The sequence below is a fragment of the Ptychodera flava genome, chromosome 14 (genome assembly GCF_041260155.1).
Source record: "Ptychodera flava strain L36383 chromosome 14, AS_Pfla_20210202, whole genome shotgun sequence".
NCBI lineage: Eukaryota > Metazoa > Hemichordata > Enteropneusta > Ptychoderidae > Ptychodera > Ptychodera flava.
This window is the reverse complement of record NC_091941.1, coordinates 24,519,637-24,543,162: the sequence shown is the minus strand read 5'-3', so window position 1 is coordinate 24,543,162 and position 23,526 is coordinate 24,519,637. Positions and strand designations below refer to the sequence as shown.

The 23,526-nt window shown below is 36.3% G+C and overlaps 1 protein-coding gene and 1 long non-coding RNA gene across 4 annotated transcripts; both read left to right on the top strand.

Moving 5' to 3' along the window:
• Positions 1 to 2,755: 2,755 nt before the first annotated feature.
• On the top strand, positions 2,756 to 23,287 carry LOC139149875 (uncharacterized). Its single transcript, XR_011556159.1, has 3 exons — positions 2,756 to 2,846; positions 3,263 to 3,343; positions 22,331 to 23,287. It is a non-coding gene; the product is annotated as an uncharacterized lncRNA (long non-coding RNA).
• Positions 5,632 to 12,768, top strand: LOC139149874 (uncharacterized). Of its 3 annotated transcripts, XM_070721880.1 has the most exons (5): positions 5,632 to 6,283; positions 7,215 to 7,308; positions 8,924 to 9,062; positions 10,618 to 10,703; positions 10,934 to 12,768. In XM_070721880.1, the coding sequence occupies exons 3-5, from the start codon at positions 8,936 to 8,938 to the stop codon at positions 11,252 to 11,254; spliced, it is 534 nt and encodes a 177-aa protein (XP_070577981.1). In that variant the 5' UTR covers positions 5,632 to 6,283; positions 7,215 to 7,308; positions 8,924 to 8,935; the 3' UTR covers positions 11,255 to 12,768. The 3 variants fall into 3 exon arrangements, with proteins under 3 accessions (XP_070577981.1, XP_070577979.1, XP_070577978.1); XM_070721878.1 differs by lacking the exons at positions 5,632 to 6,283; positions 7,215 to 7,308 and adding an exon at positions 7,947 to 8,681; XM_070721877.1 differs by lacking the exons at positions 5,632 to 6,283; positions 7,215 to 7,308 and having other exon boundaries at positions 7,947 to 9,062.
• Positions 23,288 to 23,526: the final 239 nt, after the last annotated feature.

Below are 23,526 nucleotides of genomic sequence, written 5' to 3'. Positions count from 1 at the left end.
AAGATAATGCTCCTGAGTCAATCTTTCAAGCCCCCTCCTCCGAATTTCAAATGGTCAATCCCTAAATCTTTCAAAACTTCGCAACTTGGACAGCTTTCATCAAAACATACACGAATGATACAATGCATGCCAATGTATGACAAAAGCATCGTGGTTTCACCCCACTTTGAATTACCTTGGTAGTTGGAATGTCTGTAATAATCGGTTTATACACAAGTTATCAGACAGTATAAACCTGTACCATTGTATTCCATTACGCATTCTGCACATCACTTCACTTGAAAATTAAGGTAACGCCTTCGATATGAGAGAGAGAGAGAGAGAGAGAGAGAGAGAGAGAGAGAGAGAGAGAGAGAGAGAGAGAGAGAGAGAGAGAGAGAGAGAGAGAGAGATGAATGTTAGGCATAGAGAGCTTAAATTATAAGTTGTGTTACATACATACATACAGAAAGACAAACAGACAGACCGACAGACGCTGCCGACTTACCATATAAGCTCTCCTTGGTATATATACATATGCCAAATGTGAGCTAAAATGCACGCCCTGATTTGTCACTCAGTATTTATACCTAAATTTTACTATGATTTCGGTTTAGAAAGGGGAGGAAGAAGTATTGCTAGAATAGTTTTATAGCCCCTGCGATGAAGATATGCAACTTCCTCCAATTTTGTTAAAAGTGCCAATTAGCTGCATACACCATTCAACTTGTATCCCCATTTCAAAAACGCTGAATTTGATGCCATTTCAGTATGCTTGATTTTACCCCTCTGACAAGCATGTTACTGCTTACACAGTATCGAATGAGTTTCAAATTGTATTAAGTCAGACTGCCGTTACACGCACAATTCAGACTTAAATTTAAAAAAATAAGATTGCATATATATATATATATATACTTGTTGGTGAGCTAAATACTATGCATTTCAACATGCTTTTGGCTACATTCACAAATACTGTAGGGATCGAGGCTAGAGGCATGCATTCAGGAGGGGGATTTGAAAATTTTGCAATTGTGATTTAGAAGAGCTGGAATGGGGACATGAAGGGTTTACTCTCAGTTTGAGTATAAGTGGGAATCTGAAAGTACTTTTATTTTACATTTTCAGATTGTATAGTTTGGTAGGTAATTCAATAACAACTACAGAACATTTTTACGTCATCTTACCGCTCTAATGTCAGTAGTAAGTAAACAAAATCTAGAACCATTGTATCCCATTTTATGACTTTTTATTTCAAAAAATCTAAAATAGTAAAAATGCTATTGAATTTTCATAAGAAAAACCAGACGTGAACTGAATGTGCTCACGTGTTTTACAACAGGTTGAACATTCAGATATCTGGTATATCATTATATTTAGCAGGTTTCATCAACTTTCGCAGTGTACTCTCAGAGTTAAATCACTAATTACAAAACTTTATTTAATATGCAAATGAGCTCTTTATTAACTTGACACTGCCCAATGCTTCTCAGTACAATTACATGTTTATCAGATCAATATCTGTAGCATGTTTCACTGAATTGGGTGCCGTGATTTCAGAGTTATATATGCAATGAATCCTTAATTAACTTCACACTACTGAATGCTTTACACCACAGTTAATATCTGTCGGATCAGTATCTACAACATATTTCCTCAAATTATTCGGAGTTATATGACTAATTACAAAACTTCATAAAATATGCAAATGAGCTATTTATTAACTTGACACTGCCCAATGCTTCTCAGTACAAGTAGATATATATCAGATCAATATTTGTTGCATGTATCATCAAATTTGGTGCAGGAATTTCAGAGTTATGTCACTAAATACAAAAGTTCATTAAATATGCAAATGAGCAGATAATTGACATGGCACTCACAGTACCATCATAATGTTCTGAGATTGTCATCTGTGAAAAGTTTCATGAAATTTTGTGCAGTATTTCTTGATATATGTCGACACTGTCATTACTGTCAGTATTAGGGAAACCATTATAAGCTTATGAAAAAAATAATATTGCATGACTTGATTTATATGCAAGCCATACTAACCAAAATCTAATCAGTTCTCGAAAGTAGCATATGGTACCTGTTTACCAAATCTGACTTGAATCTATTCAGGCGTTTTTCAGTTATCGTTTTAACAGACAGACAGGCACACAGACACAGACAACACACACACACCACACTCATACACACACAGACACGGACAGAGAGACAGACATCGCTACAACATTAGCTCACGCGTGTGAACACGTGAGCTAAAACATGAATCAAAAGCAAAATTGAAATGCCTCTTATTCAAACTGTAAGAACTTCATTACCAAACAAAATAATCGTTTATAGCATTAAAGAACACGATGTGTACATTTTATAAAATTTGACCCAGAGAGAGTGGCTTAAAATTCTTTGGAAATCTTGAAATTGGTAGAAAAGGGAAAACCACAAAATCGGGTGATTTGCATAAATTTAGACTTCTTTATCACACAATGTACGACTGCTTGACAGCCTAATAGGTGAACCAAACAAATATTTTAATCTCAGGCTACCAAATTAATTAAAATTGAATATTTGCAAATAAGTGATTTTGAGCAATATATGCTGTGTTTCTTGCAGCGCCTCTTTAACTGACTAACAAATGAAAGGAGGAAAATTAATTGTTGAGGTCAAATTTCTAAGTTTTGCAATATAGCGCCCTCTTTTCTCTGTCACTTTCGATGCCTTTTGTTTTGTGTTGACCTTTGACCTCTGGTCAGCGCGCCATGCTTCCTTTGTTTTTGTGTGAAGTGAAAAAGGTTTGTTTCTTCGATTTGTAAACTTAATGGTTTAATGCATCAAGTTAAAAGTTTCAAGATACAGGAATGGTATGTAGCAGTCTAATATTCGACGGTGTTTACTGCGATTTGTTTTTTGAGAGTACATCTGACGATATATACTGAGCAATTCTTGGCGATTTTTCTGTGTATTGGATCCGGCCATGTGACTAGCTCTGGTCAGCTCACAGTCACAGCAGTTTCGCGGATGATTTATGCGTTTATATTCCACGCTAAAAGACGTTCAAAATTACGCATTTGACTGTGAGTTTTGCATTGTGCAATCCATTAGGCATTTTAGTACAAGTTTCTGCGGCAAATTGTTACAGTATATGCATTACCCAAGCTTTGCTTGAAAGTTACATATATTATGCTGAAAAATAGTATATTTGCCGTATTTGAATGCCTTGCCACTACCTGTGTGTATTTGATTTATAAGCCACTGTTTTATTCTTTGACTTCCCCAGTGTGTATAAGACACAGTCAAGGTATTTTGGCAGAGTATAGATGCTAGTCCCTTTGATTGTTGGTGTTGGGAAATTGTTTCGGTGAGAATTAGTTTATTCTTAAGCTATTTTGGCTACACTTATATCATACCAGTATATATACAGGGCTCGAAATTAACTTTTTTCATAGGTAGTCCCGTTGGGCTACCGTTTTCTGAAGTTGGTAGCCCAGTGACAAAGTCTGGTAGTCCATGTATGAATGAAAAGTTTTTTGTAAAGGATATTTTATTTATATCTTGACAGTGAAAGATTTATTTTTCATGATTCTACCCAGCAAGTGAATATTCCAGTCATTGACATCAATACCTGCAGATCGTAGCTTTAGGAGAACGGTATAGCATGTGTAGTGGACGCCTCAAAGTTTGACGACCTATTCACACATACACAGAGCTTATGTGCAAATTTTGATGTTCGCCATGACAACGACTTTTCACTCAGCACGTGTAAACATTAACTTGGCTAAAAATTAGTTCGCTATGAATTTCAGGATGACAACTTGGTACAGTCATGTTCCTAATACTTTCGTGGCAATTTTGGCCATATTTCTCCACGATAATACACTATCATGGGATGATCTGGTACACCATAAGGTAACTCCTTATGAAACTCACTGCGACAGTTTCAACCATGTTCAATCATTACAGGACCGTTTATTCGAAATCTCGAGTGTATGCAAGCCATTCGGTTTTGCAACTTTGTCAGTATTACGTAACACAAAGCCCAGGACCTATGCAGTATCGTTTCGCACCAGTCGAAGTGTCCTCTGTCTTCTGTTACTGGTATCTGGTGATGTTCAATGCAACCCAGGGCCACGCACCAAATTTCCATGTGGTGCGTGTTCAAATGCAGTGAAAAATAACCAAATGGGCCTACTCTGTTCTGTTTGCAACACTTGGTTCCACATAAAATGCGAGCGAATTTCATTGAAACAATATGAGAGGCTTTATGTAAATTACAACGAAGACTGGTGCTGTACCAGGTGTGCCATGCACTGCAAATTCTTCTGGATTGAAATTTCAGAGCACTGTCTAGTATTTATTCCAATTAGGTTTGCGGGCAAGCTTATGTGTCTTTGAGCATGAAATACTGATTAATATCTTAACCAGAAAACTTATGGTTTGTGAAAGGCACTGACCAGAGGCGAAATTAATGGTTTGTATTCCACCCGACAAGATCACTGTGCAAAAATTGGTCATCATTGGTTTGTTGACAAACTAAACCTATTCTATGATCTGGCGGGAATTTATTCCATTTTGAAATAGAGATTATTATCCACTGCAGCGGTTGATTTTTTGACCGTTTTTCATGGCATGCGGGATTGCCCCCTGGTTTGAAAACATAACAAGTGGAGCCACACTCGCAAAGTGCGAATAAAACTCATTTGGCGATTTTTTATTTGATAGTCATTATATAGCCATGCATGCGAATTCAAATTTTCGACCCGAAAAACGGTTTGGTTGGATCGATCACTCAATTGCGACCGCCTTTCTGCACTGTTACTTCCGGGTTCTGGAAGCGACACGATTACTCCGTTCAGAATGGTATTAGAATGCAAGGGTGAGCAAATGCACTACCCAGAGCTCCCTGGCTAGCTGATTTTACCGCCGGGCAAGTACTAATTGTTGGTGCCTACAATACAAGCCCGACGGGTTAGCGTAGTTAGGAGACTGAGTAGCAAAGTCATTCGGCATCAAACGCCATGGAGTAATGAGAACTGTATTGCCTCACGATAGCACAAAGCAAACATAGAGACGGTTTCCGAGCCCAACCAAACTGACAAAAGTCTTCATCAAGGTTTGAATTCAAAGAGCGTATGCAGTTCCCGGATGAAGAAAACGTAGCTCAGAGAAAATATAGTTTGAATTAATCTTGGAAAAAAGACAAACAATCAATACGATTTAGCGTCAAGTGTTTACGTCAAAATTCAACTGATGTGGGTCTAGTACATGTATCATGCAGCGTAGCTGCAATAATTGTAGCCTTTAGAAGCCCAATCCCCACCAACAACCAAGGCTACAATTATTGCAGCTACATGCAGCGCAGTGAGAGCAGCATACGAAATTACAGACCTTTCAAAGATCAAAATGAAAACAATGGCAGCAATATTAGTTGTAGTCACACTTAAATTTTTCGAATAAAAAATTCTTCATGTGGATCGTGCTGTGAGAGATGAATTCTCTTGTACCAAAATAGTAAATAAACTTCTGTCGAGCTTGGTGGAGGCCGTATAACGCCGGGAACACACAGACCTGTACGCAGGGCTAAGTTCTTACCAGCGCGTATTTACTGCAATTGCAATTATGAAGCGCGTATTCGAAGTGCGGCGGAGAATGACGATGCCGATGGTACGTTGCTATGACTGCCGTGTACATGAGCGCGGTGGCTGGAATGGAACTTGCACGATTGCGCACATAGGGTCATATTTTAAGCGGAAAGACTTGCCACGTTTGCATGTCATTTCGAAGTGACACACTGAGGACGGAGGGGCGGAGGCACGAATATGTAAAGAGGGTAAGATGCCAATACGTAGCCCAGTTTGCTTTCCACTGTTTGATACTTTTACCCCTGAAATCATCATGAGAAAATGTTCATATTTACGATAATGAGTGTAAACGTTCAGATGTGAATAAGATAGAGAAAAAATATGGTAATAACGTTACTTCATATTTTTGATCGGCCATGTGTGGGAGCGTCTCATAACCTTTGACCCTGCATCCGCTCTCGTAAACATGATCAAGTACCATGAGTATAAGTGCGATGAACCGCGCCTTTCAGATGTTATTTCGCTTGCGGATGCCTCGGACGCAGGACAGTCACTGTGTTCTTCAAAACTATCCGCCCGCCCTTTGTACCCGGTATACGGTGAAGACAATGGCCAACTCTGGACCAAAAGCCCGCCTGTCGCTAACATGTCACAGGAAGAGCTTCAGCTGCATCTAAAGGACAACCGTTTCCCACAGACAGTTTTGAAAATTCTCAACGGTAAGTCACGATCGTCCGACCTCCATGACAGGCCCCACGGTCTTATTACAGTGTTCTCACTCTTGTTTCCTTAAATTTGGGTGTTTCATCATTTTATCATCAACGCATAGGCAACTTGCAGCTGAACTTAACCGGGACTACAACATGATCTTAAACGTCTTCGAATCTGCTTTGTTATAAGCTTATACACATTTCATGTCACCGTTTTACATATCCATTGACATTGTGTAGCAGAGGCCATGACTAAGGTAATTCTGTGAAAGGAATTCATACATCATTTCACCACCACAGTAAGACAGACGGAGAGAAGATAAGTCGCGTTTTATGAGATACTAATTCATTTTGCCAAAAAATTATTGTGTAGGTATGTTTATTTATGTGAGTAGAAGGCTAACAAAAATCAAATTCAACCTCGGCTAAACTTCAACTAGAAGGGATTTACCCGCCAACATTCTTTTTCGCTCCGCTTGTGGTATCAAGTTACGATTGGGTTCGCATAAATGTGTGCCGTGTGTTTGATTTTCAAACGTCATTGCTATACTATACGTTTAACTATTTCACGGCAGGAAATTTTCTGCGCAGCGGAAAAACTTACAAGGTGATTATTCCTCAACAATTTCAGCTCTGCGGTCAGTAATGCAGAGCTGGGAGAGTGCTGAGAAATGTTATGGTAGAACATATGAAACCCTCTCATCTGCTCATCACACAGATGTCCCTTGTTTACACTTCATTCTAATTCAGTCTCGCAAGATTTATCTGTAACCAATGAAAGGCATTTGCCCGTCTTACTTACCCGCCAAAAGCGATTAAATTACTGCCAACGCAGTCATAAGGTTCAGTGTCTCACTCTCAGACTTCATTTGTTCAATCTTATTAATCAACATGATAAAGCAAATTAAACTTGTTTCCTAATTTTATTTTTCTTTTGCAGATCAAATGATTGATGGGCCTGATTTTATTTCCTTACAATGGAAGACGTCAATAACCTCTAGGCTGAAGGGCCATTTTGCAGTTCATAGAGAAAGTTAAGTTAAGGTTTAATTCCTTTCTCACCATAGCAATGTATTATACAGTGTATTCTGTGAGTGTCTTCTATCAAATGAATAATCTTCTCAGAGATGATAGGCCACCCTATCTAAATCCAATATTTACAGTATGCTGTATCAGCTATCATAATTGATTATGCTAAACTAACCTATTTTGTGTTTAATCCAAGTTGATCATAAATTTATATGCAAATAATCAAACTTTATATTTGAAATATCAAAAAACTATATCATACAGAGAATTTTGTAATTTTGTGATGTTCACATTTGCCTAATTAGCTCCGCTGTCATGAGCTTTTTTTTTGGTTTGCATACAAGTGAGTAAAATAACTGATACACAATTGCACAATATGGATGAGAACTTTTAAAAAACCAGGTGGACCCAGTGTTCAAAATTGTGTCAGTGTGAAAACCAACTACATGTCCTGATACATTGTGTTCATTAATATTTACCATTTTCAGTATCAAACAATGAATGCCATCAATTTATGTCCTATTTTCTAAAAGGATTTCCCAAATTATTATGGAAAGATAGTTTGGAAAATATAGGAAAAGAAGAAGCAAACACAATTTCACAATATGGATGAGAACTTTTAAAAAACAGGTGGACCCAGTGTTCAAAATTGTGTCAGTGTGAAAACCAACTGCATGTCATGATACGTTGTGTAGGTGTGTGTATGTGCAGTGTGTCTCAAAGCGTAGCTGCCTATGGCACTTGTCACCGGAATGCACTTTTTTTAAATAGAGTCGCTGCCAGTGAAAATAGTGTTCAATAGGATTGCACGCGATGTGTAAGTTTTTGGCTGTGTTGTGCGTGCAATGTATGTTATCCTATGTTTTGGTTTTACACCTGCCTATGCATCAATTACATTCACAATCCATAAGGAACGATGGCATTACACAAATATGTTCACATATCCTCAATGTCAAATTATCTTCAGTTTCAAAGTAGCTGGATTCAATCTCAACTGAAAACTTATTTAATTTCGCACACCTTGTGTTCATGAATGTTTACCATTTTCAGTATCAAACTGTGAATGCCGTCAACTTTATTTTCTATTTTCTAAAATGGTTTCCCGATTGATAATGGAAGATAGTTTGTAAAGATAGGAAGAAGCGAAGGAGGAGAATAAGACATATAAATAATAATTAATTTTGTATTACACATTGTAATATGTTTTTCACTCACACAGCACTCTATCCTGTAGTCACTTCCTTCAGTAGTGAACCATAGAGTTTAAATTAAGGTAGTTTAAACCACAAATTCAAAAGCATACATTTTCCCCAAACTTTTCTTCAGGAAACATTTCACTATACATACTTCAGTGCCAGGGGCCTCCATGGCAAGCTTGGTAAACATTTTACATACTGTTAAGATTCAAACAAGCCATCATTTGCGTATGAAGTTTGTGGGGGAAATTACATGTCAACTTTCAATGTTTACGAAAATATGTATGGCGAAATCTTCTTTTGCTCCGTGAATATCATTATGATTGCTCATTAGTGATGAACTAGCGAATGTTTCAGAGTCCAAATACCTGAGCAAGAGGTGCATACTATGTATTTCAAGATCCAACATCTTTTCTCTGTACAGATTGTAGAGGATATGATATACATCATCCAGCAAAATCCAAATTCACCACAAGTAACCAGAGATGAGCTTCAGGCTGATTGGAAAACAATTGAAGACAGTCTCATCACGTATGGCTTGTTACAAAACATTGATGCCAAAGGTAAATCTTGTTGCCAGGTATTACAAGCATGAAAAACGGGCATAATATGATAGACAGCAAAGCAATGACACGTAAATTGCTATTCTGGTACCCTAATGGAAGTTTCACAAACAATGTACACATAAATGAATAGACACTACTCCAAGGTCTCTGTTTTTAGCTTCTATAGACTATTGTCTATAGAAGCTATTGGGATGGGTATCCGTCCGGCGTCAGTCTGTATGTATGTATGTATGTATGTATGTCCGTTTGTGAGGTGTCCGTCCACTCAAATATCTTGAGAACCGCATTACTTACTGATTTGATATATGTTGTGTAGATGGAAAATATGATTATGAGAAACTTGTATTTTTAATTTCATGATATTGTTGAAAATATGCAAATTAGTGCCAAAGGCGTTTTTGGTAAAAAATCTTCTTCATAACCGCTGGTCAGACAGTTTTGTTATTTGGTATACAGATCCCTAGGGATAACCCAACTTAGCTTTGTTCAAATTGTGATGAAATGTGCAAATCTGTATTTTTAAGGAATTTTTTTGTCATTTTTGGTCAAGACTTCATTTCATCAAAACCACTCATCTGACAGCTTTGATGTTTATTATACAGGTTCCTATAGATGAACTAAATATGATATATTGAATTTATGATGAAATGTGCAATTTTGTATTTTTGGTGCAATTTTTTCCATTTTTGGTCAAAAGATGTGTTTCTCAAACAATACTTGTCTGATGCCTTTGATATTGGTATACAGGTTCCTAGGGGTGTCTCAGTGTGATATATTGAAATTTGATGAAATCTTTGGGTCAATTTTTGCCATTTTTAGTCAAAATATTTGTTCTCAAAAGGTACTCATCTGATAGCTTTGATATTTGGTATACAGGTTCCTAGGCTTTATCTTAATGTAATATATTGAAATTATGATGAAATCTTCAATTTTGTATTTTTGCAACTAATTTTGCCATTTTGGTCAGGCCATCCTGAAATGAGCTATCAAAGATATCCACCTGCTATATCAATACATGTGTCACAAAAAGTTATTCTCTACATAACACGGCAGACCTCTGTCGACTGTTGGGTCACTTGTTTTGCAAAACTGCTGGTCAGACAGCTTTAATATTTGGTTTACAGGTCCCTAGGATGACCTTAGTGAGATGATTTCATACAGTCAGGAAATTCTTAATTTTGTATCCATGTCTATAGTAGCTTCAGGGACTTTGGCCCTATGTTTTTAAAGTTGGAAAGGTTGGCATCGCAATAAATCTATCCATGTTTGCTTTGTTATTGAGTAGTACAGTATTGAGTAGGGTAGAATATTGTGCTGTACATAGTACATAGTTGTAGAGTCAATGATTCATTGACTCTATATTGCCTTATATTGTTTTACATTTCGATGCAATTTTGAGTCAAATGCACCTGAAATTTAAAATGTAATGACATGCAATATGCTAGACTTATGTAATATCATCAACAGGTTTGTCCTAGAATGATTGTATAAAAAGACTTTATTTTAATGATAATACACATAATGCACAATATTTTTGGCATTTACACTATAGGGATCAGTACATTGGCAGTTATCAGAGTGTTGGAGATCACCTTTGGCGGTCAAAGTGCACTGGAGAAGATTGTAACCATTGTTGATGTAAGTATCATATATCTCAGTAATTCAACATAATATGATAACTTGATAATATTGTGTCATGTTCATTATGCTCTTTGTCTCTTTGAGTAAGCTTCTGTCACCACAGTAGTGGTTTAACTCTGTGTGTCACATGCTGGACAAATTTAAGAACAAAGCCTTTCAGAGGTATATAAAGAACCTTGTCTTATATTGGTTATATATTTTTTACCATGATTATTCTTTCTTCATAGGATGCTGGAAAACTTTCTATGAAAGGAAGAAAAGATGGCAGACTACCTCGTTTGGGTGTTTTGGTACATGAGGAGAAGGTTAAGCAGTTTGTTATTTTCCTTGAACTTGAAGGAATAATCTTTTGCAATGTTGAAAGCAATAATCTTGTTCTTGCACTCCTTTCTTATATGGGAGTGCATTTCCTGTGTAACTTTGACTATGCTCGAGCCTTAAAGAGTGCATGTCAGTTTTTAGAATACTTTTGGCTCACATCTAAAGACAAAAATACAATCCGGGGTACGGTCAGACAGTTAGGCCTTGCTATTATAGGTAATGTGTAATTTGGTCATAGCAAGACAATGTCTTCTGAAAATCATGAAACATCAAAAGTAGGACTTTGTATGTACCGGTATGCCTATTTTCTCAATTGCAGTATTAAGAAAACTTCATTTTTACTATTTTTTGCTTTGCTGTCAGAGATGGGAAGCTGATCAGACAAGCTGACTCATTCATTTTGTCTGTCCTCAAATTTAGTCTTCACTAAAACTGCTCAGATGACATTCACCATGTGATATTTGGACTACAAGCCACTGACTATGACTGATTTAATATTATCAAAGGACAAATACCTTGCATATGCAAATTTTTTATCTGATTTTTTAGTGTTTTCAAACAGCCTCTTTTCTAATGTGGTTGGTTTGACAGCTTCTTGTCTGATATGGCTGGTCTTACAGCTTCCAAAGTCAATGTGCAGCTTCCTTGGGAGCCCTTATCAACTGTTAATGTCAAAATGTACAAAAAATTTGTACATGTACATGTGTTAGTATTTCTTTATATTGCTCAACTTACTTCAAAAATCTTCATTGAAATTGTCCACTTCGAATATTTAGAAAAATGTTTTGGTAAATTTGCTACTTTCTCATAAAAGCATTTTCTCACGTATTAATCTGACAGCTCTCAAGTATAGCTTTTAGCTTTGTAGGGATGCTATAGGTAGGTGTTTGTTAAATTAGCATGAAAATAGATATTTTAACTTTTGCAAGTACTCTGACTTTTATGCAAATGTTGGTCACATTTGTATCAGCAAGTTTTTTGGTATTTCCTATGATAAAAATATTGTTGGTATACCACCGGTCCCAGGAACTCCTAATTCAGCAATCTAACATTTGCATAATATGTTTGTTTGAATTTTTTTTATACTTTTCCAGCTTATTTTTTGTGATCTTTTTCTCCAATACCAATTGCAATGAAAATTGATTTGTTTCCAAGGATGACCTCACTATGGCTTGTATAGTCATAACAAGTACTTACTGATCTGGCATGTGCCACTAGAAATTATAAACATTATTCACAATTGTTTTTATTTTATATAAAAATCACTGAGGATAACCATACTTTTCATATTGATATGATGAGGACTATTTCTTATATAAATTTTTAGCAGCTCATTTTATCATTGTGTTTGTCTGACATTTATTTAGATGTTACCAGTCGACAGGTTTTCAGTTTTGCTGTGTCGCTGTCTCTCAATACTCCCATGAAGGAGCGTAACAGTTACAGAAACATTGTTAGATGTGGAGAGTAAAGAATGAGGCTGTTCAGGTGGTAGAGTTATTCGCTCTGCTGTCGGCATGCAGACCTTATCAAATATGTGTGGCATTGTCCAGGTGTCAACTTTTAACATTCCAATTTGTGCCTTCAAAAGAACTTCTCCAACTTCTTTCATTCTTTTAGTACAGGCCCTCAAAGATGACCTTATCATATTTGTTCAAATTGTTCAGAAATATGCAAATTCGTATTTTAAGGCTTTTTTCATCAATTCTGGTCAAATATTTCTTTTACTATAATTGCTTGTCTGATAGCTTTGAATTTGGTATATAGGTTCCCAGGTATTATCCTTATTATCATGTATTTATAGCAGCATGATGAAATCTGCAATTTTGTATTCTTCTGACAACAATTTCCCTTTTTTGTTAAAAAAGATTGTTTCTCAAAAACTACTTGTTTGATAAATTTGATAGTTGGTAGACATGTTTGTAGGCACGATCTTTATGTGATCTGTCAAAATTATGATGACATCTTAATTGTGTATTTTTGCAGCCAGTTTTGAAATATTTCGTCATGCCATCCTGAAATAAGCTATCAAAGATTTCCAGCTTCATCAACCCATTTCTCACAAATTGTTAGTCTCTACTTAACATAGTAGAGCTGTATTGGCAGATAGGTCGCTTGTTTAAAGAACACCAACATTTTGGCGACACACACGGTACCTTCTTCAGGGTAAACACTGATAAAGGATTTCTTCTACCATGGTTTACCCTGAAGAAGTTGAAATGCTTATCGCTGAAAACATTGGTATTCATCAAATAAAATATTTTACTGAAGATTTGAGACCCGTTAAACTTCCTCATTCTTTGCTCCCCACGCATGCTATGGTCCAGGCATGTTCCCAAACTCCACTCGTAACTTCAATGGTTGTAGTAGGACTGACTTTTTCCATCAAACTAAGACATTTTTAGACTAACTTATTTTATAAAAATTAGTTGTTTTTTGCATTATTTCTTAAAATACTTTTTCTTGTAAACTGCTTCAGTAGAAGTGATGACTCTTGATTTATAGCAACAATGAAATTATTGTATTGAGTCTGCAATGGTGATGAAATTCACAAATGTACATGTACATGTACATTTACATGTACGTTATTTGTCAAATTTTCTCACTATTTGTTTCAAGTATTGTTTTTTATATGCAACTTGTTAGATTATTTTAAGCTTGGTTTTGTAGCTTTCTAGGAATGCAAAAGGTTATGTAGTTGCATTATAATTTATTTACAATTTTTTTTTATTATTAATTATTGTTATTGAAATTTATATACTTGTTTTTTCAGTTTTACATTTTCTAGTCCAAGAAATCATTTTTCTATTAATCAGCTCATCTGATTAGTTTGAAACTTGGCATTTAGATTCCTTGGAGTGACCTCAGGTTTTTGGCTTCCCTGTTAGTGATGCAAATCTTATCTTTTAGGTGGATTTGTGGCATTGTCTGTCGTCCGGTCCGGAAGTTTTTACATTTCAAGCCTCCTCTTCAAAACAGCCAGTGTGATTACTTTAATATTTGAAATATATATTTGTTCAAATTGTGATGAAATATGAAATTTGTTTTTTGAGGCTAATTTTGCTATTTTGTTCAAGTCAGAAATTACTTTTATCAAAACCGCCTTTGTGATAGCTTTGATACTTTTTATTCAGGGTTCATAGGGATGATCAAAATGTGTACAATATATTGAATCTGTGTGATGAAGTCTAGAATTTGAATTTTAGCCATTTTGGGTCATTTTTTGTCCTCACAAGTGTTTGTCTGTTAGCCGTGACATTAATTATACAGTCACCAAGGGTTATCCTAATGTAATGTGTATCGAGATTATGATAAAATCTGTAATTTTGTATTTCGGGTGCAATTTTTATCAGAAAAATTGGTTTTCATAAATTCTTATTTGATAGCTTTGATATTTGATGTAGAAGTTCCCAGTGTTTATCTTAATATGATGTACTGAAATTATGCTGAAATCTGCAATTTTGTATTTTTAGGGCAAATTTTGCCATTTTTGTCACAAACTTTGTTTTCTAAAACTGCTTGTCTTATAGCTTTGATATTTGGTATAAATGTTCTTACGGATGATATTAATCTAAGTCAAGGTCAGCCAGGAAAGTGTTATCTTTCCTGCCATTCAGCCTGAGCAGAGATTCTTTGCCTTTCATCCCAATAAGTCCCATGTCTTTCTTCACCTTCAAACATATCAAAGGTTGTGAAAGATTTCCACCTTCGTCAAAACATATGTCACAAATAGTTAAATCTCTACACAATACAGCGGAGCTCTATCGGCTGCAAGGTCGCTTGGTTACCGATTTTTGTGAGATTTGCATATTTGTATTTCTTTGGCAGGTTTTGTGCCTCTATTTGGTTTTTGTTTTATGCACAAATACCAGAGAGCTTCTATAGTTGTCAGTATCTGTATGTCTGTAAGTATGTGCAATGTGTGTCCGTCCACATCTAAATATGCAAAACTGCAGCACCTACTATCTTAGTATTTGGTGTACAGGTGCACCCATGGGTGGAGATGTGAATTTGTTCAAACAAATATGTCAGTGTACAAAATATCTAATGAAGTTGTAAAGGGAAAATCTTGGTATACATGTACCTAGAGGCAACCTTATTTGAATGTCTTCTAATTTTGGTGAAATTTTCTTATATTTGTATTTTTGGGCAATTTTTCCAATTTTTTGTTAAAAAGATCATTTTCTCTGAAATTGCTCATCTGATTGCTTTGAAACTTGGTATGCATGTTCTCAGGCGTTAACTTTAAATATACTCACTCTGGCCTGCCACATCAAACCAAATGTGAGCCAAGTGTCATTGAACTTCAGTTTCAAGTCAAAGAATTTATTCTTCAGAACTACTTATTTGACAGCCATAATGTATTCTAGTCACTGGGAATGACCTAGTTTAAATTTGAGTGACAGTGTCACTGACAGTATGTTTTGAAATCAGATGTTATTTTATGCCATTCATTGAACAGTTGGCCAGTATATTTTTTAAATTCTTCATCAGCACTTTCTCATTTTAGAGTCCTGTAGTTTTTTTAAATATTTTCCACATACAGCAAAACCTGTCTACCTCCACTTGGACTTGAATTTTTTTGAAATGATATTTAGGAATATTTGTCATTGTGCTGATAGGCAATGGACTTGAAAACCTCTAAAGTTTGACTGTTCTATTTACGCAAAGTTGAGATAACACAGGTTTTGCTGTATTTTATTTCTTACCAAGTTACACTTGTTATTTGCGTACATATATATTCAAATCATTATTATTATTATTGTTAGCATAAATGTTTGTTAAGTCATATTTACCGTAATTGTAAAACTTTGTCAAGAATTTTCATTTTATCAATAATATTTAATAACACTAAAGACATTTCTCTGTGTGATTTCTTTCACAGGTTACACCATAGCCCTCTCCTTTCACTGGACAAAATGCCATTTTATTGGGGTTTCTTTACTGTTTCTTACAGGATTATGCAGTTTGTCAGTGTTTAGTGTACCGGGTATATACATCAAGACTAAGTTATTTTAATCCTCTTTCTCCTAAGTGATATTAATATCCAAGCTTTGTCTATGGAACCTGATAGAAAGAGGATTAAATTGACTCTAAAAGGACAACAGACAGTAAAGGCGTTGCAGTGCCCAATCACTCCATGCCAGCCCCATATCCCTCCTTCCCCCGCCCAGCCCCGCCCTACCTAAAACTGGATGCTCTCCCGGCCTGCCGACAGACCACAAATGTATTATGGATGGCTTGCAAGCAAACCACATTCATGCCAGTCTAACAAGGAAGACCTGGCTTGCCTGTAAACTGATGTTTTTTTGAATTTGGTCTAAATTCAAGCTTTTTTAGATACATATAGTGGATTGCCAGCAAACCAAGTCCTACACTCTGTGTGGTCTGTTAACTTGCCAGTCTATTCAATCAAGTGGCCTGTAGGCAAACTGAAAACAAACCAAAAAGCAAGCCAATTTAGGGAAAATGAAGCAATCCGTTCAGCGACAAATAAACCGGTACGAATTTAGCACGAATTTAGCTTGCCGGAGAGCTAGAAGAATTTGCAGTGTGCCATCTATTGATAGTATCGATCTGTCAAATGACATACCGATCATCGACCAGGAGCTTCATGGAAGGGACATGGAGTCTGCTACTACTACTAATGGCGATGCGAGAGAACAAGACAGAAAATTTACGTCGATTGACAGTCGAACCCTAGGCGCGGATACTCAAGCTGAAGTGCCTTTTCCCTCACAGGCTGATGAACAGCATTTTGAATGTTTCCAAATGAAAGGGTTACATATTTTACATCTCAACGCGCGGAGTTTATTACCTAAATTAACTGAGGTAAGACTTCTCGCTGAACGAACCCAAGCAACAGTTATAGGTATCACGGAAACATGGCTTGATGAAACCGTCCCTGATAGTGAGATTCAAATTTCAAATAATGTTTGTCAGAGAAATGATAGAAACCGACAGGGAGGAGGAGTGTGTATATATACACGTACTAACATCGCTTTCAAACCTCGACCTGATCTGATCTGACCTGATCTACAGGATGAAAATCTTGAATCAGTCTGGGTGGATATACTATTGCCGAAAGTGAAGCCAATTTTGTTGGGTACGTGCTATCGCCCTCCTAATTCTAGGAATTTTTTCAATTCTTTAGAGGAGATATGTTTAAGATCTGATCGGATACCTGGTAATGAAATAATCATTATCGGCGATTTCAATTGTAATATTTCTTGTTCTTCAAACGCAAACAGTCTGTTGAACAATCTGCATTCATTTTGTGATGCAATCGACCTTTCTCAACTAATTAAAGATCCCACTAGAGTCACTGATACCAGTAGTTCTATAATTGATCTCATCTTTGTGTCTGATGAGGATAAGATATATCAATCTGGAGTATTGCCAGTGGGAATCAGTGACCACTTAATTACATATTGTACCAGGAAAGTTGGTCGTAGAAAAATAGGTCAGCATAGAACTGTAAAAATTCGGTCAATGAAAAATTATGATATTATACATTTCAAAATGCCCTTAGAAATATCAACTGTTTGATGTTATTAATTGCGATAACGTCGACAGGGCTTGGGAAATATTTAAAACGTCATTTATGACTGTAGTTGATAAATTTGCTCCTATAAAGGAGGTTAGAATAAAGCAAAGGTCGGAAGAATGGATTGATTCAGAAATTTTAGAGGCTGTGAAGCTTAGAGACAAAACACTTTCACAATTTCGCAAAACGGGTGGGGAAACTTTGTATAAAGATTTAAACGGCAAAGAACCGTGTGTGTGAAATGATAACTAGAGCTAAATCTGACTTTTATAAATCTAGGATAAAAAAATACATTAACTCCCCTAAACAACTCTGGAAAACTCTACGAAGCTTAGGTACTCCTTCAAAAAAGACAGGTACATCAAATTCCGATATTGGTTTGGCCTTTGGGGATGACATCAGTTTTGATAGCTCAAAGGTGGCACAAAAGTTTAATGACTTCTTTACATCAGTTGCATCTTCATTACTTCATAAATTACCTGTAAGCAAAGGCCGTTTTGGTCGCAAACATGTTCAAGATTTTTACTCTAAACAAAATGCTTCTCAGAATTCTTTTGGGTTATCTGTAGTCGATGAGACTGTTATAACTGATGTTATCGGTAAAATTGGAAAGAACAAGCAGCTGGTTTAGACGGCCTTCCCGCTAGATTTGTAATCGATGGAGCTCAACAAATCAGTGCTCCACTTACACACATTATAAACCTGTCTATTCATCATGGAGAAGTGCCATCTGATCTTAAACGTGCTAGAGTGATACCTCTTCACAAAAAGGAGATAAGACCTTTGAAGGAAATTATCGTCCAGTCTCAATTTTGAGTGTGGTCTCCAAAGTTTTAGAAAGAGTAGTTTACAATCAATTTGAACAATATCTTCAGAAGTTTGACATTTTGTATGAATTTCAATCTGGTTTCGGCCTGGGTTTTCTACGGACACCTGTCTGATCCACCTTACTGACTATATTAGGTCAAATATGGATAAAGGGGAGTTAACAGGCATGGTTTTGATAGATCTTCAGAAAGCCTTTGATACGGTTGACCATGCAATACTGTTGGAAAAGCTTGATGCATGTGGCATGAATAAAGAGTCAGTACGGTGGTTCAAGTCATATCTGTCTGGTAGAACTCAGGCCGTGAACGGTACTCTTTCTAATAATAACTCAGTTGATTGTGGAGTACCGCAAGGCTCTATACTGGGGCCTTTACTTTTTTCAATGTATGTAAACGATATGCAATCAGCAGTGTCATGCAAACTGCTCTTATATGCTGATGATTCAGCTCTTCTTGTGTCTGGCAGAGATGTTGAACATATTCAAACAAAACTTAGTAAGGAATTGGGTTATCTCAATGAATGGCTAATTGATAATAAATTGTCTCTTCATGTCGGTAAAACAGAATCTATCCTGTTTGGTTCTAGTCGAAAATTAAAACAGTGTTCGGAAATGCAGGTTCTGTGTGGGGATGTCAACATCGCTGCAAAACAGTGTGTGCAATATCTTGGTACTGACTTGGATCAATCCTTGTCTGGTGAAACAGTAGCATCTAAGGTTATTAAAAAGACATGCTCTCGTCTCAAGTTTTTATATCGTAATAAGAAGTTTTTAGATTTTCATACGAGAAAACTGTTGGCTAACTGTTTGATACAATGCCATTTTGATTATGCAAGCTCTTACTGGTATAGTGCCTTGACTTTAAAAAGCAAACAAAAACTTCAAACTTCCCAAAATAAAGTATACGGTTTGCCCTTGGTATGTCAGCAAGAGCACACCTTGAATCGGTTCACTTCAAACAAATGGGATGGCTACCTGTTAGCCACAGAGTCGTATATATAAAACTCAATCATGTTCATAGAGTTACATTAGGATTAGCACCGAAATATTTGTCTGATAATTTTGTTTTTAACAGTCATGTCCATAGAACGAGATCCGGACCCTATTCTATTTTTATTCAAGGTGGGGCTCGGTTTTATCAGAATAGTTTTGTATATACAGCTAGTGTTGAATGGAACAAAGTTCCAAGAAATATACAGAGTATTACTTCAAATTCTCTGTTTAAAAGAAAGTTAAAGAAGTATTTTTATGAAGCAATGACTCAACGTGAGCAAAATGATTTTGTTTTTATTAATTGTTGTCGTGCCGTTTTGCTTGTGATTTTATTTTTCGTGGGACCACAGTGGAAATAAGTTTTTAACTTTTCTGTGTTATCCCAGTACTTCTGTCTTTGTCTTTTTTCTTGTTTGTACTGTATGGTTATTTTTAAGTGCTAAATAAATCAATCAATCAATCAAAAAAATACACTTCTGAAAGCGTAATTTGTTGATGGCCCGACAGCTTTTTCTTTGCAGTTTGAATAATTTTGTGTTTAATTGTGATTGATACATTGTGATTAAATAACTATGAAAATGAATGTTCCTTGGCCATCATTTCATGCATTTCCCAAGCCTGTCATCTAATTACATCAGTTTAGATAATGATATTTTATCGAAAGTTTGTCACAATAAATTCGACTGCATGCACTGTCGCCTTTTAAGTTGCATAATAAAGTCATAGTCTGGCCTTTCTGTGTCTAGCTGGGTTGATGAGCGTCGGTCATCTCACAGCGATCAACACATCATGTCGCCCACTAAGTAATTTCATGTCCCAGGCTTTGGTAGTCCGTGTGGGCTACCATTTCATGGGTTTTGGTAGCCCCAGGGAAAAGTTGGTAGTCTGTGGGCGCGGGACTACCGCTAATTTCGAGCCCTGATTGATGGCGCAAATACAGCAATCTGATTGGTCGAGACGCGAAAAGAGCTGTGGTATATTGGTGGTATACCACGGCTGGCATACGCGTGAGCTCTCAGCTTGAGCAAAAATCCGTTTTTGACTTTCCGCTCCAGAATTTCAAGATACTGTTATGATATAATAACAATAAATCACATGTAAAGAATAAAAATGGTGATGTTACTAATTCTGGGAATTATCGCCCTATTGCTATTGCCACTGCCATTTCTAAGATGTATGAATTATTCATTCTTGATAAGTGTGATAGTCTACTCTACACAAGTGATCATCAATTTGGTTTTAAAGAAAGTCACTCAACTGATATGTGTGTTTTTTTAGTAAAAGAAATAATTGATTTTTATAAGCGTCATAATACCCCTGTTTTCCTTTGTTTTCTTGATGCGACAAAAGCCTTCGATAAAGTGAACCATTGGACACTTTTTCGCAAATTGATTGATAGAGGTATTCCGAATTTTATAGTTCGTATGTTGGTTTATTGGTATAGGCATCAAGAATTTGCTGTAAGATGGGGTTCAGTTTTATCTAAACAGTTTAAAACATGTAATGGTGTGAGACAAGGAGGTATACTTTCTCCACGTCTTTTTTCAGTTTATGTTGATAAACTTAGTCAATTACTTGTAAAGAAAAATATCGGCTGCTTCCTTGGTGGAAAGTGCATGAATCACCTGTTATATGCTGATGACATAGTACTGATTTGTCCAAGTGTAAAGGGTATCAACAACCTCTTGAATATTTGTACTCAATATGCTCATGACCATGATATCGTCTTTAATACTTTGAAATCTAAGTGTCTTGCCATTTTGCCTAATATGTTAAATATTTGTAAGATTCCGCATGTGTACTTGTATGACAAAGAGCTTTCTTTTGTAGATAAGCATTCTTATCTTGGTGTTATTTTCAACTGCAACGGCGATGATAATGATGACATTAAGCGTCAAATGAGGTTGTTTTATGCCAGAGCTAACATGTTAATTCGTGAGTTTTGGAACTGTTCGTACTCTGTCAAAACGAGACTTTTTGTAACATATTGTACTTCTATGTATTGCTCACATCTTTGGAGTAAGTTCACAAATCAGTGTATCAATAATGTTCGCGTTGCTTATAACAACGGTTTTAGAATTTTGTTTGGTATTGACAGAAGATTAAGTATCTCGAACACTTTTGTTCAGAGCAACATTTTGACTTTTGAAAGTAAACAGCGCACTTTACGCTCGAAATTTTATATGAGGTTGATGAATAGTGAAAATTCTCTTATTAGTGCTGCTATCAATACATATATTATGCGTGGTAGCCTATTCTGGAAAAGACTGTTTTCTGATTGCTTTTAAAGTTTTATCTGTCTGATAATTAATTTCCATCATGAATTAGTTTTTTTTATAGTTTGTGTCCCTCCTTTTTTCTGTACTTTTTTGGTGTATGAGCTGGCTCTCGAAATAAATAAATAAGTAAATAAAAAATAAATAAACATGTGCCCAGCGACGGTATACCATGAGATTTTGACCATTCAGTTCACGATAATATATGCACTCGCTATCGCACGAGCCATAGCAAGTGCATATATGTTGTGAACTGGTCAAAATCTCATGGTATACCGTCGCTGGTGTGCTTCATTGCTTAAATATACCACCTACTGCTTCATGGCATAATCTGATGACACTATATTCAAGTTGAACATGGTCATGCCTAATCAGTTAAGAGGATGAGTACACCCAGTAAGAATGTGTTATGAAAGCACCATGTTAATTGTATTGTATTATTTTCAATGCAAAGAAAGCCATTGACAGTAAAATTAGGGATGATGTCACACTAGTGTAGGAAGTAAACTGAAGTTTTGATTTATCACGATATCATGTACTTCCAGGGGACCGCCCTATGTGTTGGCTGTAGGAGCTTAACTCATTTTGATGGGTGTTTCAGTGATATTGGTAGAACAGTCAAGTACACATACTTAGTGATTTTCTTTTGTGTATTTTTCAGTTAATCGTATCGTACTGTGACGTATTCTGTTAGATGGTGGATGCGCATCAAAGACAATATATCCCTGAAGTTAGAGCCTCCATGTTTTCATTATGGTGAGAGGGGCGCACAAGTACCTTTAAGACATCTATCAAGGTCAACGATGATACCACTTTTGGTAACCAGACCAGTCTCAAGTACAGAATTGCTGTTGCACAACTGACATTTCTCCTCTGATGGTACAATGACTTCAATACCCAATGCCTTATTTTGTAAATTATGCACTTTGTCAGCATTAATCGGTTTCGTTTCCATGATATACTCTATCATCTTTGCTACATTTTCATCCTTTACTCCCCCTGGTGAACACTCCACAGTGTGTGATGATTCAGATTGTGGATGAAGTACCTTTTCTTCATGGACAGCGGCTACTTTCTTGAAGTACTGTCTTGCAATTGCTTTGTGGAGACACCCTCTTCTGTTTGTTCAACACATGCATGTAACTGAACTGGTATCCTTGTCAACGGTTACTAGTATACGACCAAGGGATGAATAGTAACCTACTTGAGATTCCAAAACAGACAGAAACATGAATCTTGATGTCGATGGCGTCCATGCAGCAATTAGTGGCTTTCTGTCTGTCTCTGCCTTAGACTTTGCTTTCGAACATTCATACCTTCATTCACTTGATAATGTTGACCTCATGTTTACTAATACTTTATCTTCTAGAATTATTTCTTCTGCAATTCGCAAATATCTTGTACTTTGTAGATGAGGGCACAGTACAGACGCATCACCTCCTCTAGCAGCTGCAGCTGAGACAAACTGACACTTTTTGTCCTCACATTTTATTAGTTGCTTAGTGCAGCAAACTTTGATCTGAACATGTACAGAATAGCCGATGCCCCTCTTTGCCTTTTCAACCAAGTATATGCCACTTGCAACATCTACAAGTATTCCATTGTAATAGTTCTTTTCTGTTATGATGGAAGGAGGATGAAGAGTGAACTTTTCCCACACATGTCTCTTTAGATTTTTGTAGCATTTTCTTTGAATGCAACTTACATTACTTACAATTCAGCTTCTAGCCACAAAGGAGACTGATGTTGACATTTTCAGTTTCATTACTGGACCAATGTGAGATGTTATATTCTTCACACTTTTGTGCTGACCCTCAATAGTCTCCTCTTGAACTTCCTCAGCAGCTGTCCTTTCAA

What these genes read in the sequence shown, in the direction of transcription:
- LOC139149874 (XM_070721877.1), top strand. Translation starts at nt 8,888, where the DNA reads ATGTATTTCAAGATCCAACATCTTTTCTCTGTACAGATTGTAGAGGAT. An exon ending in ACAAAACATTGATGCCAAAG is followed by an intron (nt 9,063 to 10,617) that starts GTAAATCTTGTT and finishes TTTACACTATAG; the next exon opens with GGATCAGTACATTGGCAGTT. An exon ending in AGATTGTAACCATTGTTGAT is followed by an intron (nt 10,704 to 10,933) that starts GTAAGTATCATA and finishes CTTTCTTCATAG; the next exon opens with GATGCTGGAAAACTTTCTAT.